The 16,074-nt window shown below is 33.2% G+C and overlaps 1 protein-coding gene across 1 annotated transcript in view; it reads left to right on the forward strand.

Annotated features, from left to right (window-relative positions):
• The first annotated feature begins 380 nt into the window (after positions 1–380).
• Positions 381–16,074, forward strand: part of f9b (coagulation factor IXb) — a 30,234-nt gene continuing 14,540 nt past the window's right edge. The window contains exons 1-4 of the mRNA XM_061962932.1: positions 381–492; positions 700–869; positions 12,060–12,084; positions 12,189–12,302. Of these exons, the coding sequence (XP_061818916.1) occupies positions 414–492; positions 700–869; positions 12,060–12,084; positions 12,189–12,302 (388 nt within the window). The 5' untranslated portion in view covers positions 381–413. The remainder of the gene's footprint in view (positions 493–699; positions 870–12,059; positions 12,085–12,188; positions 12,303–16,074) is intronic.

Consider the following 16,074-nt stretch of genomic DNA (forward strand, 5'->3'; position numbering starts at 1 on the left):
AATGAATAATAATGAACATTAATGAACATTATCGAACACAAATGAATATTAATAAACATTATTGAACACAAATGAATATTAGTGAACATGAATAAACATGAATGAATATTAATAAACAATAAATGATCATTACTGAACACATACTGAACGACAAATGACTAAATATTAATGAACATGAATAAACATGATTGAACATGAATGGATATTAATAAACATGAACTAATATTATTGAACATAAACAAAAATGAATGAATTCAACATTTGCTGCATAGTTCTTCTCATCCATTAACAGCATCATGTAAAGCACGTAACAAACGCAAACAACACACACACACACACACACAGTGTAAACAGTGTTATTGTACTTTGGAGTCGTGTGTGTGTGTGTGTGTGTGTGTGTGTTGAAATTGAAGATGGCGGCCGTGTGTTTGGCGGCTGCCCTCCTCTTACAAACGGTGGAACCGTACGCCGGCGTCACGGCGGCAAACACGGGTAAGTGAGGCCTGCTGGTGGGTTGCTTGTGATGTCCTTCTGCTGAAACCAAAACGTTGGGGGGGGAGGTCATAGGTCACGCAGAAAGGGGATGTTGTCCAAATAAGGGCGTTCAAAATAAAACAGGAAGTGACGATATGCACAGCCGATGGGGGAGATCGGGTGTTGGGTTGGCGATTCAAGAACGTTCTGCGGGTGTCGCTACAGGCGGCGTCTTCGTGACGCAGCAGGTGGCGCACGGCGTGCTGCAACGCCTGCGCAGGTACAACAGCGGCCGTTTTGAGGAGGTCAAGGTGGGCAACCTGGAGCGCGAGTGCAAGGAGGAGACGTGCACCATGGAGGAGGCCAGGGAGGTGTTTGAGGACGAGGAGAAAACTGTGTGTAAACACACACACACACACACACACACATTCTTGTATTTGTGACCTTCTTGAGACCTCCGAAAAATGCTTACCTCTTAAGGACCACCCTTTCTAGATATATAAAGAAGTGTATTTACAACATTAATAATATATACATACTATGCACATATAAAAAAGCTTGTAGTGAAAAATGAGTTGGAATTTCACAAGAAAAAGGTCACAATTTCACAAGAAAAACTTAGAATTTTTGCATTGTTATAATAAAAGTCATCATTTTACTCAACGCAAGTCAAAATTTTACAAGAAAAACAGAGCATTTGTGCAATATTATGATAAAAGTTGGAATTTTACTCAATAACAGTAGCGGTTTTACAAGGAAAAGCTTACATTTTTGGCAATTTTATGAAAAGAGTTGGATTTTTTACTCGACAAAAGTCACAATTTTAGAAGAAAACTTTACAACTTTGGCAATATTATGATAATAATCAGAATTTCACATGGCAAAATTTATGACAAAAGTCATAAATTTACTCAAAAACTTCACTATTTTACAAGAACAACAAAAAAAATTGGCAATATTGTGATAAAGGTCAGAAATTGTATATGACAATTGTCGCCATTTTGCATTAAAAAGTAATCATTTTACATAAAAAAAGTAATGATTTTACGAGAAAATATTGCAATATTACAGAAACAGAAAGAAAATGAGAAATTGTTCCTAATTTTATACGAAAAATGTCGACACATTGTGAGAAAAAGACTGCTTTTAGTTATTTATTAATTTTTTTGTAATTGGTTTTTAATCTTCATTATTACAGAATGTTATTACAGAATGTCTCTATATACATATTTATTAATTTTTTCTAATTCATTTTGGCCAAAGGGGGCGCATTTCAATTTCTTACACACACTTGTTATTTCATATGTTGACCAGAGGGGGCGCACTTTTAAAACCGACACACAGTCAATTTGAAAAATCCCTCCTTTTTGGGACCACCCTCATTTTGATAGATTCCACCACATTTTTAGGACTATGATTTCGGTTCTAACTTGTTCAACGGTCCTCATATGGAAGGTACTTTTCCTTGTTCATGTCTCAAGAAGGGTATAAATACAAGAACACACACACACACACACACACACACACACACACACACACACACACACACACACACACACACACACACACACACACACACATTCTTGTATTTGTGACCTCCTTGAGACCTCCGAATAATGCCTACCTCTTTAGGACCAGCCTTTCTAGATATATAAAGATGTGTATTTACAACATTAATAATATATACATACTATGCAAATATAAAAAAGCTTGTAGTGAAAAATGAGTTGGAATTTCACAAGAAAAAGGTCACAATTTCACAAGAAAAACATAGAATTTTGACAGTATTATAATAAAAGTCGTAATTTTACTCAACGCAAGTCAAAATTTTACAAGAAAAACTGAGCATTTGTGCAATGTTATGATAAAAGTTGGAATTTTACTCAATAACAGTAGCGGTTTTACAAGGAAAAGCTTACATTTTTGGCAATTTTATGAAAAGAGTTGGATTTCTACTCGACAAAAGTCACAATTTTAGAAGAAAACTTTACAACTTTGGCAATATTATAATAATAATCAGAATTTCACATGGCAAAATTTATGACAAAAGTCATAAATTTACTCAAAAAATGTCACTATTTTACAAGAACAACAAAAAAAATTGGCAATATTGTGATAAAGGTCAGAAATTGTATATGACAATTGTCGCCATTTTGCATTAAAAAGTAATCATTTTACATAAAAAAAGTAATCATTTTACGAGAAAATATTGCAATATTACAGAAACAGAAAGAAAATGAGAAATTGTTCCTAATTTTATACGAAAAATGTCGACACATTGTGAGAAAAAGACTGCTTTTAGTTATTTATTAATTTTTTTGTAATTGGTTTTTAATCTTCATTATTACAGAATGTCTCTATATACATATTTATTAATTTTTTCTAATTCATTTTGGCCAAAGGGGGCGCATTTCAATTTCTTACACACACTTGTTATTTCATATGTTGACCAGAGGGGGCAACACTTTTAAAACCGACACACAGTCAATTTGAAAAATCCCTCCTTTTTGGGACCACCCTCATTTTGATAGATTCCACCACATTTTTAGGACTATGATTTCGGTTCTAACTTGTTCAACGGTCCTCATATGGAAGGTACTTTTCCTTGTTCATGTCTCAAGAAGGGTGTAAATACAAGAACACACACACACACACACACACACACACACACACACACACACACACACACACACACACACACACACACACACACACACACATTCTTGTATTTGTGACCTTCTTGAGACCCCCGAAAAATGCTTACCTCTTAAGGACCAGCCTTTCTAGATATATAAAGAAGTGTATTTACAACATTAATAATATATACATACTATGCAAATATAAAAAAGCCTGTTGTGAAAAATGAGTTGGAATTTCACAAGAAAAAGGTCACAATTTCACAAGAAAAACTTAGAATTTTTGCATTGTTATAATAAAAGTCATCATTTTACTCAACGCAAGTCAAAATTTTACAAGAAAAACTGAGCATTTGTGCAACGTTATGATAAAAGTTGGAATTTTACTCAATAACAGTGACGGTTTCACAAGGAAAAGCTTACATTTTTGGCAATTTTACGAAAAGAGTTGGATTTTTACTCGACAAAAGTCACAATTTTAGAAGAAAACTTTACAACTTTGGCAATATTATAATAATAATCAGAATTTCACATGGCAAAATTATGACAAAAGTCATAAATTTACTCAAAAACTTCACTATTTTACAAGAACAACAAAAAAATTGGCAATATTGTGATAAAGGTCAAAAATTGTATATGACAATTGTCGCCATTTTGCATTAAAAAGTAATCATTTTACATAAAAAAAGTAATCATTTTACGAGAAAATATTGCAATATTACAGAAACAGAAAGAAAATGAGAAATTGTTCCTAATTTTATACGAAAAATGTCGACACATTGTGAGAAAAAGACTGCTTTTAGTTATTTATTAATTTTTTTGTAATTGGTTTTTAATCTTCATTATTACAGAATGTCTCTATATACATATTTATTAATTTTTTCTAATTCATTTTGGCCAAAGGGGGCGCATTTCAATTTCTTACACACACTTGTTATTTCATATGTTGACCAGAGGGGGCGCACTTTTAAAACCGACACACAGTCAATTTGAAAAATTCCTCCTTTTTGGGACCACCCTCATTTTGATAGATTCCACCACATTTTTAGGACTATGATTTCGGTTCTAACTTGTTCAACGGTCCTCATATGGAAGGTACTTTTCCTTGTTCATGTCTCAAGAAGGGTGTAAATACAAGAACACACACACACACACACACACACACACACACACACACACACATTCTTGTATTTGTGACCTTCTTGAGACCTCCGAAAAATGCTTACCTCTTTAGGACCACCCTTTCTAGATATATAAAGAAGTGTATTTACAACATTAATAATATATACATACTATGCACATATAAAAAAGCTTGTAGTGAAAAATGAGTTGGAATTTCACAAGAAAAAGGTCACAATTTCACAAGAAAAACTTAGAATTTTTGCATTGTTATAATAAAAGTCATCGTTTTACTCAACGCAAGTCAAAAGTTTACAAGAAAAACTGAGCATTTGTGCAATGTTATGATAAAAGTTGGAATTTTACTCAATAACAGTAGCGGTTTTACAAGGAAAAGCTTACATTTTTGGCAATCTTATGAAAAGAGTTGGACTTTTACTCGACAAAAGTCACAATTTTAGAAGAAAACTTTACAACTTTGGCAATATTATAATAATAATCAGAATTTCACGTGGCAAAATTATGACAAAAGTCATAAATTTACTCAAAAACTTCACTATTTTACAAGAACAACAAAAAAAATTGGCAATATTGTGATAAAGGTCAGAAATTGTATATGACAATTGTCGCCATTTTGCATTAAAAAGTAATCATTTTACATAAAAAAAGTAATCATTTTACGAGAAAATATTGCAATATTACAGAAACAGAAAGAAAATGAGAAATTGTTCCTAATTTTATATGAAAAATGTCGACACATTGTGAGAAAAAGACTGCTTTTAGTTATTTATTAATTTTTTTGTAATTGGTTTTTAATCTTCATTATTACAGAATGTTATTACAGAATGTCTCTATATACATATTTATTAATTTTTTCTAATTCATTTTGGCCAAAGGGGGCGCATTTCAATTTCTTACACACACTTGTTATTTCATATGTTGACCAGAGGGGGCGCACTTTTAAAACCGACACACAGTCAATTTGAAAAATCCCTCCTTTTTGGGACCACCCTCATTTTGATAGATTCCACCACATTTTTAGGACTATGATTTCGGTTCTAACTTGTTCAACGGTCCTCATATGGAAGGTACTTTTCCTTGTTCATGTCTCAAGAAGGGTGTAAATACAAGAACACACACACACACACACACACATTCTTGTATTTGTGACCTTCTTGAGACCTCCGAATAATGCCTACCTCTTTAGGACCAGCCTTTCTAGATATATAAAGATGTGTATTTACAACATTAATAATATATACATACTATGCAAATATAAAAAAGCTTGTTGTGAAAAATGAGTTGGAATTTCACGAGAAAAAGGTCACAATTTCACAAGAAAAACTTAGAATTTTTGCATTGTTATAATAAAAGTCATCATTTTACTCAACGCAAGTCAAAATTTTACAAGAAAAGCTGAGCATTTGTGCAATGTTATGATAAAAGTTGGAATTTTACTCAATAACAGTAGCGGTTTTACAAGGAAAAGCTTACATTTCTGGCAATTTTATGAAAAGAGTTGGATTTTTACTCGACAAAAGTCACAATTTTAGAAGAAAACTTTACAACTTTGGCAATATTATGATAATAATCAGAATTTCACATGGCAAAATTATGACAAAAGTCATAAATTTACTCAAAAAATGTCACTATTTTTTTACAAGAACAACAAAAAAATTGGCAATATTGTGATAAAGGTCAGAAATTGTATATGACAATTGTCGCCATTTTGCATTAAAAAGTAATCATTTTACATAAAAAAAGTAATCATTTTACGAGAAAATATTGCAATATTACAGAAACAGAAAGAAAATGAGAAATTGTTCCTAATTTTATACGAAAAATGTCGACACATTGTGAGAAAAAGACTGCTTTTAGTTATTTATTAATTTTTTTGTAATTGGTTTTTAATCTTCATTATTACAGAATGTTATTACAGAATGTCTCTATATACATATTTATTAATTTTTTCTAATTCATTTTGGCCAAAGGGGGCGCATTTCAATTTCTTACACACACTTGTTATTTCATATGTTGACCAGAGGGGGCGCACTTTTAAAACCGACACACAGTCAATTTGAAAAATCCCTCCTTTTTGGGACCACCCTCATTTTGATAGATTCCACCACATTTTTAGGACTATGATTTTGGTTCTAACTTGTTCAACGGTCCTCATATGGAAGGTACTTTTCCTTATGTCTCAAGAAGGGTATAAATACAAGAACACACACACACACACACACACACACACACACACACACACACATTCTTGTATTTGTGACCTTCTTGAGACCCCCGAAAAATGCTTACCTCTTAAGGACCAGCCTTTCTAGATATATAAAGAAGTGTATTTACAACATTAATAATATATACATACTATGCAAATATAAAAAAGCCTGTTGTGAAAAATGAGTTGGAATTTCACAAGAAAAAGGTCACAATTTCACAAGAAAAACTTAGAATTTTTGCATTGTTATAATAAAAGTCATCATTTTACTCAACGCAAGTCAAAATTTTACAAGAAAAACTGAGCATTTGTGCAACGTTATGATAAAAGTTGGAATTTTACTCAATAACAGTGGCGGTTTCACAAGGAAAAGCTTACATTTTTGGCAATTTTACGAAAAGAGTTGGATTTTTACTCGACAAGAGTCACAATTTTAGAAGAAAACTTTACAACTTTGGCAATATTATAATAATAATCAGAATTTCACATGGCAAAATTTATGACAAAAGTCATAAATTTACTCAAAAACTTCACTATTTTACAAGAACAACAAAAAAAATTGGCAATATTGTGATAAAGGTCAGAAATTGTATATGACAATTGTCGCCATTTTGCATTAAAAAGTAATAATTTTACATAACAAAAGTAATGATTTTACGAGAAAATATTGCAATATTACAGAAACAGAAAGAAAATGAGAAATTGTTCCTAATTTTATACGAAAAATGTGGACACATTGTGAGAAAAAGACTGCTTTTAGTTATTTATTATTTTTTTTGTAATTGGTTTTTAATCTTCATTATTACAGAATGTCTCTATATACATATTTATAAATTTTTTCTAATTCATTTTGGCCAAAGGGGCCGCATTTCAATTTCTTACACACACTTGTTATTTCATATGTTGACCAGAGGGGGCGCACTTTTAAAACCGACACACAGTCAATTTGAAAAATCCCTCCTTTTTGGGACCACCCTCATTTTGATAGATTCCACCACATTTTTAGGACTATGATTTCGGTTCTAACTTGTTCAACGGTCCTCATATGGAAGGTACTTTTCCTTGTTTATGTCTCAAGAAGGGTGTAAATACAAGAACACACACACACACACACACACACACACACACACACACACACACACATTCTTGTATTTGTGACCTTCTTGAGACCTCCGAATAATGCCTACCTCTTTAGGACCAGCCTTTCTAGATATATAAAGATGTGTATTTACAACATTAATAATATATACATACTATGCACATATAAAAAAGCTTGTAGTGAAAAATGAGTTGGAATTTCACAAGAAAAAGGTCACAATTTCACAAGAAAAACTTAGAATTTTTGCATTGTTATAATAAAAGTCATCATTTTACTCAACGCAAGTCAAAATTTTACAAGAAAAACTGAGCATTTGTGCAACGTTATGATAAAAGTTGGAATTTTACTCAATAACAGTAGCGGTTTTACAAGGAAAAGCTTACATTTTTGGCAATTTTATGAAAAGAGTTGGATTTTTACTCGACAAAAGTCACAATTTTAGAAGAAAACTTTACAACTTTGGAAATATTATGATAATAATCAGAATTTCACATGGCAAAATTTATGACAAAAGTCATACATTTACTCAAAAACTTCACTATTTTACAAGAACAACAAAAAAAATTGGCAATATTGTGATAAAGGTCAGAAATTGTATATGACAATTGTCGCCATTTTGCATTAAAAAGTAATCATTTTACATAAAAAAAAGTAATCATTTTACGAGAAAATATTGCAATATTACAGAAACAGAAAGAAAATGAGAAATTGTTCCTAATTTTATACGAAAAATGTCGACACATTGTGAGAAAAAGACTGCTTTTAGTTATTTATTAATTTTTTTGTAATTGGTTTTTAATCTTCATTATTACAGAATGTTATTACAGAATGTCTCTATATACATATTTATTAATTTTTTCTAATTCATTTTGGCCAAAGGGGGCGCATTTCAATTTCTTACACACACTTGTTATTTCATATGTTGACCAGAGGGGGCGCACTTTTAAAACCGACACACAGTCAATTTGAAAAATCCCTCCTTTTTGGGACCACCCTCATTTTGATAGATTCCACCACATTTTTAGGACTATGATTTCGGTTCTAACTTGTTCAACGGTCCTCATATGGAAGGTACTTTTCCTTGTTCATGTCTCAAGAAGGGTGTAAATACAAGAACACACACACACACACACACACACATTATTGTATTTGTTACCTTCTTGAGACCTCCGAAAAATGCCTACCTCTTTAGGACCACCCTTTCTAGATATATAAAGATGTGTATTTACAACATTAATAATATATACATACTATGCAAATATAAAAAAGCTTGTAGTGAAAAATGAGTTGGAATTTCACAAGAAAAAGGTCACAATTTCACAAGAAAAACTTAGAATTTTTGCATTGTTATAATAAAAGTCATCATTTTACTCAACGCAAGTCAAAGTTTTACAAGACAAACTGAGCATTTGTGCAATGTTATGATAAAAGTTGGAATTTTACTCAATAACATTGGCGGTTTTACAAGGAAAAGCTTACATTTTTGGCAATTTTATGAAAAGAGTTGGATTTTTTACTCGACAAAAGTCACAATTTTAGAAGAAAACTTTACAACTTTGGCAATATTATGATAATAATCAGAATTTCACATGGCAAAATTTATGACAAAAGTCATAAATTTACTCAAAAACTTCACTATTTTACAAGAAGAACAAAAAAATTGGCAATATTGTGATAAAGGTCAGAAATTGTATATGACAATTGTCGCCATTTCGCATTAAAAAGTAATCATTTTACATAAAAAAAAAGTAATCATTTTACGAGAAAATATTGCAATATTACAGAAACAGAAAGAAAATGAGAAATTGTTCCTAATTTTATACGAAAAATGTCGACACATTGTGAGAAAAAGACTGCTTTTAGTTATTTATTAATTTTTTGGAATTGGTTTTTAATCTTCATTATTATAGAATGTTATTACAGAATGTCTCTATATACATATTTATTAATTTTTTCTAATTCATTTTGGCCAAAGGGGGCGCATTTCCATTTCTTACACACACTTGTTATTTCATATGTTGACCAGAGGGGGCGCACTTTTAAAACCGACACACAGTCAATTTGAAAAATCCCTCCTTTTTGGGACCACCCTCATTTTGATAGATTCCACCACATTTTTAGGACTATGATTTTGGTTCTAACTTGTTCAACGGTCCTCATATGGAAGGCACTTCTCCTTGTTCATGTCTCAAGAAGAGAGTAAATACAAGAACACACACACACACACACACACACACACACACACACACACACACACACACACACACACACATTCTTGTATTTGTGACCATCTTGAGACCTCCGAATAATGCCTACCTCTTTAGGACCAGCCTTTCTAGATATATAAAGATGTGTATTTACAACATTAATAATATATACATACTATGCAAATATAAAAAAGCTTGTTGTGAAAAATGAGTTAGAATTTCACAAGAAAAAGGTCACAATTTCACAAGAAAAATATAGAATTTTGGCAGTATTATAATAAAAGTCGTAATTTTACTCAACGCAAGTCAAAATTTTACAAGAAAAACAGAGCATTTGTGCAATGTTATGATAAAAGTTGAAATTTTACTAAATAGCAGTCGTAATTTTACCAGAAAAGCTTAAAATGTTGGCAATTTTATGTAAAGAGTCGCAATTTTACTCGACAAAAGTCCCAATTTTAATATAAAACTTAAAAAATGTTGGCAATATTATAGTATAAATCGGAATTTTTGCTTGGCAAAATTGTGACAAAAGTCATCATTTTACTCAAAACAAGAACAACAACAACAACAAAAAACTGGTAATATTGTGATAAAAGTCAGAATTTTATATGACAAATGTCACCATTTTGCATTAAAAAGTAATAATTAAAATTGTACGAGAAGATATTGCAATATTACAGAAACAGAAAGAGTATGAGAAATTCTTCAAAAAAAAAGTCGACACATTGTGAGAAAAAGACTGCTTTTAGTTCATTTATTTTTATTTGTCGTTTGTAATTGGTTTTTAATCTTCATTATTTACTTTAAGTTATTACAGTATGTCTATATATAAATATTTATTTATTTTTTATTAATTTTGGCCAAAGAGCTCACATTTCTATTTCTTATACACACTTGTTATTTCATATGTTTTTGTATATATTGGTTTTTTTTGTATATATATATATATATTTTTTTTGTCGTTTGTAATTGGTTTTTAATCTTCATTATTTACTTTAAGTTATTACAGTATGTCTATATATAAATATTTATTTATTTTTTATTAATTTTGGCCAAAGAGCTCACATTTCTATTTCTTATACACACTTGTTATTTCATATGTTTTTGTATATATTGGTTTTTTTTTGTATATATATATATATATATTTTTTTTTTTTTTGTCGTTTGTAATTGGTTTTTAATCTTCATTATTTACTTTAAGTTATTACAGTATGTCTATATATAAATATTTATTTATTTTTTATTAATTTTGGCCAAAGAGCTCACATTTCTATTTCTTATACACACTTGTTATTTCATATGTTTTTGTATATATTGTTTTTTTTGTATATATATATATTTTTTTTTTTGTCGTTTGTAATTGGTTTTTAATCTTCATTATTTACTTTAAGTTATTACAGTATGTCTATATATAAATATTTTTTTATTTTTTTATTAATTTTGGCCAAAGAGCTCACATTTCTATTTCTTATACACACTTGTTATTTCATATGTTTTTGTATATATATATATATATTTTTGTATATATATATTTTTTTTTTGTCGTTTGTAATTGGTTTTTAATCTTCATTATTTACTTTAAGTTATTACAGTATGTCTATATATAAATATTTATTTTTTATTAATTTTGGCCAAAGAGGTCACATTTCTATTTCTTATACACACTTGTTATTTCATATGTTTTTGTATATATTGTTTTTTTTTGTATATATATATATATTTTTTTTTTGTATATATTGTTTTTCAAATCACCTGACATGTATACTGTGTACATGTACATAATTTATCGATTTTTTAACATAATTTTTTATAAACATGTTACAGGTTATATATCTTTTATTATTGAATGTATCAAATGTGATGAATATGTAATGGACCACAATGGAAACAAGCCTTTTGGCTTTTTGTGCCATCCATTTGCCTTTTTAAAGCATTACATGGATTCAATTCTTTAAGATGTCAATAAACTTCTCAATTAATCAATCAATCAATCAATGTTGACCAGAGGGGGAGCACTTTTACAACCGACACACAGTCCATTTGAAAAATCCCTCCTTTTTGGGACCACCCTAATTATGATAGATTTCACCACCAGGGGTGCTAATGAGACATTCTCTATTAGATGCAATGGTTTTCCATATCGGGACCATGATTTATGTCATCACCTCCTCATATGGAAGCTACTTTTCCTTGTTGATGTCTCAAGAAGGGTAGAAATACAAGAACACACACACACACACACTTACACAATGATGATGTCATCGAAGCTTCCTTGACCGTCTCCTTGTTTCCAGATGGAATTCTGGGCGGGGTACGTAGGTGAGTTCTCCACGTCGGCCATCACTGTGGACTCTCGGTGTGCTCATGCGTGTGTGTGTGTGTGTGTGTGTGTGTGTGTGTGTGTGTGTTATACACGTGCGCAGATGGCGACCAGTGCAAGCCCCCCCCTTGCCAGAATGATGGCGTGTGCCAAGATGGCGTCAATTCTTACATTTGCTGGTGTGGCGAAAACTTCAGCGGCAAAAACTGTGACATCGGTAAGTGTGGTGAGCACACGATATGAGGAGCTGCTAGGGACTTTATTTAGAATGTGCGCTTACACACACTACTGAAATGCTCTCACACACACAACCGAAAAAGTATTCTCTCATACACATGAATAAAACGCTCTCAGTTTCAGTAGTGCGTATGAGAGAATTTCACTATTGTGTATGAGAGCGTTTCAGTAGTGTGTATGAGAGTGATTTAGTAGTGTGTATGAGAGGGTTTCATTAGTGTGCATGAGAGAAAACATTTTCAGCAGTGTGTATGAGAGAATTTCACTATTGTGTATGAGAGCGTTTCAGTAATATGTAAGTGTTTTACTTGTGTGTATGAGAGCATTTCAGTAGTGTGTATGAGAGTGTTTCAGTAGTATGTGTGAGAGAAAAAAATATCCAGTTGTTTGTATAAGAGCGTTTCAGTAGTTTGCATGAGAGCGTTTCAGTAGTGCGTATGAAAGTGTTTCAGTAGTGTGTATCGGCGTTTCACTTGTGTGTATGAGAGTGTTTCAGTAGTGTGTATGGAAGGATTTCAGGAGTGTGTGAGAGGGAAAAAAAGCAATTGTTTGTATGAGAGGGAAACAAATCAGTAGTGTGTATAGGAGTGTTTCAGTAGTGTGTATGAAAGGGTTTCAGTAGTGTGTGTGTGAGAAAAAAACCATTCAGTTGTTTGTATGAGAGTGTTTCAGTAGTGTGTATAACCGTTTCACTTGTGTGTACGAGAGTGGTTCAGTAGTGCGTATGAAAGTGTTTCAGTAGTGTGTATGGAAAGATTCCAGTAGTGGGTGAGAGAAAAAAAATTCAATTGTTTGTATGAGAGGGAAACAGATCAGTAGTGTGTATAGGAGTGTTTCAGTAGTGTGTATGAAAGGGTTTCAGTAGTGTGTGTGAGAAAAAAACCATTCAGTTGTTTGTATGAGAGTGTTTCAGTAGTGTGTATAAACGTTTCACTTGTGTGTATGAGAGTGTTTCAGTAGTCTGTATGAAAGGGTTTCAGTAGTGCGTATGAGATTGTTTCAGTCGTCTGTATATAAGAGTTTCAGTAGTGTGCGTGAGAGAAAAAAATATTTAGTTGTTGGTATTAGAGCGTTTTAGTAGTTTGTATAAGAGCGTTTCAGTAATGTGTATGAGTGTTTCAATATTGTGTATGAGTGTTTTAGTAGTGTGTATAGGTGTTTCACTTGTGTGTATGCAAATGTTTCAGTAGTGCGTATGAGAGGGTGTCAGGAGTGTGTGTGTGAGAGAGAAAAAAATGCACATGTTTGAATGAGAGTGTTTCAATAGCGTGTATGAGAGTGTTTCAGTACTGCGTATAAGCGTTTCACTTGTGTGCAGGAGAGTGGTTCAGTAATATGTATGAGTATGTTTTACTTGTGTCTATAAGAGTGTTTCAGTAGAGTGTATGAGAGGGTTTCAGTAGTGTGTATGAGAGGGTTACAGTAGTGTGTGTGAGAGTTGTTCAGTAGTGTGTATGAGTGTGTTTCAGTAGTGTGTACGAGAGTTGTTCAGTAGTGTGTATGAGTGTGTTTCAGTCGTGTATGAGAGGGTTTCAGTAGTGTGTATGAGAGGGTTCCAGTAGTGTGTGAGAGTTGTTTAGTAGTGTGTATGAGAGTGTTTCAGTAGTGTGTATGAGAGTGTTTCAGTAGTGTGTATGAGAGGGTTCCAGTAGTGTGTGAGAGTTGTTTAGTAGTGTGTATGAGTGTTTCAGTTGTGTGTGAGAGAGGGTTCCAGTAGTGTGTGTGAGAGTTATTTAGCAGTGTGTATGAGAGTGTTTCAGTAGTGTGTATGAGAGGGTTCCAGTAGTTTGTGAGAGTTGTTTAGTAGTGTGTATGAGAGTGTTTCAGTAGTGTGTATGAGAGTGTTTCAGTAGTGTGTATGAGAGGGTTCCAGTATTGTGTGAGAGTTGTTTAGTAGTGTGTATGAGTGTTTCAGTTGTGTGTATGAGAGGGTTCCAGTAGTGTGTGAGAGAGGGTTCCAGTAGTGTGTGTGAGAGTTATTTAGCAGTGTGTATGAGAGTGTTTCAGTAGTGTGTATGAGAGGGTTTCAGTAGTGTGTATGAGAGGGTTCCAGTAGTGTGAGAGTTGTTTAGTAGTGTGTATGAGAGTGTTTCAGTAGTGTGTATGAGAGTGTTTCAGTAGTGTGTATGAGAAGGTTCCAGTAGTGTGTGAGAGTTGTTTAGTAGTGTATGAGTGTTTCAGTTGTGTGTATGAGAGGGTTCCAGTAGTGTGTGAGAGAGAGTTCCAGTAGTGTGTGAGAGTTATTTAGCAGTGTGTATGAGAGTGTTTCAGTAGTGTGTATGAGAGTGTTTCAGTAGTGTGTATGAGAGGGTTCCAGGAGTTTGTGAGAGTTGTTTAGTAGTGTGTATGAGAGTGTTTCAGTAGTATGCATGAGAGTGTTTCAGTAGTGTGTATGAGAGGGTTCCAGTATTGTGTGAGAGTTGTTTAGTAGTGTGTATGAGTGTTTCAGTTGTGTGTATGAGAGGGTTCCAGTAGTGTGTGAGAGAGGGTTCCAGTAGTGTGTGTGAGAGTTATTTAGCAGTGTGTATGAGAGTGTTTCAGTAGTGTGTATGAGAGGGTTTCAGTAGTGTGTATGAGAGGGTTCCAGTAGTGTGTGAGAGTTGTTTAGTAGTGTGTATGAGAGTGTTTCAGTAGTGTGTAAGAGAGTGTTTCAGTAGTGTGTATGAGAGGGTTCCAGTAGTGTGTGAGAGTTGTTTAGTAGTGTGTATGAGTGTTTCAGTTGTGTGTATGAGAGGGTTCCAGTAGTATGTGAGAGAGGGTTCCAGTAGTGTGTGTGAGAGTTATTTAGCAGTGTGTATGAGAGTGTTTCAGTAGTGTGTATGAGAGGGTTTCAGTAGTGTGTATGAGAGGGTTCCAGTAGTGTGTGAGAGTTGTTTAGTAGTGTGTATGAGAGTGTTTCAGTAGTGTGTAAGAGAGTGTTTCAGTAGTGTGTATGAGAGGGTTCCAGTAGTGTGTGAGAGTTGTTTAGTAGTGTGTATGAGTGTTTCAGTTGTGTGTATGAGAGGGTTCCAGTAGTGTGTGAGAGAGGGTTCCAGTAGTGTGTGTGAGAGTTATTTAGCAGTGTGTATGAGAGTGTTTCAGTAGTGTGTATGAGAGTGTTTCAGTAGTGTGTATGAGAGGGTTCCAGTAGTGTGTGAGAGTTGTTTAGTAGTGTGTATGAGTGTTTCAGTTGTGTGTATGAGAGGGTTCCAGTAGTGTGTGAGAGAGGGTTCCAGTAGTGTGTGAGAGTTATTTAGCAGTGTGTATGAGAGTGTTTCAGTAGTGTGTATGAGAGTGTTTCAGTAGCGTGTATGAGAGGGTTCCAGTAGTGTGTGTGAGAGTTGTTTAGTAGTGTGTATGAGAGTGTTTCAATAGTGTGTATGAGAGTGTTTCAGTAGTGTGTATGAGAAGGTTCCAGTAGTGTGTGAGAGTTGTTTAGTAGTGTATGAGTGTTTCAGTTGTGTGTATGAGAGGGTTCCAGTAGTGTGTGAGAGAGAGTTCCAGTAGTGTGTGAGAGTTATTTAGCAGTGTGTATGAGAGTGTTTCAGTAGTGTGTATGAGAGTGTTTCAGTAGTGTGTATGAGAGGGTTCCAGGAGTTTGTGAGAGTTGTTTAGTAGTGTGTATGAGAGTGTTTCAGTAGTATGCATGAGAGTGTTTCAGTAGTGTGTATGAGAGGGTTCCAGTATTGTGTGAGAGTTGTTTAGTAGTGTGTATGAGTGTTTCAGTTGTGTGTATGAGAGGGTTCCAGTAGTGTGTGAGAGAGGGTTCCAGT

Source organism: Nerophis lumbriciformis, linkage group LG09 (genome assembly GCF_033978685.3).
Source record: "Nerophis lumbriciformis linkage group LG09, RoL_Nlum_v2.1, whole genome shotgun sequence".
Taxonomy (NCBI): Eukaryota; Metazoa; Chordata; class Actinopteri; order Syngnathiformes; family Syngnathidae; genus Nerophis; species Nerophis lumbriciformis.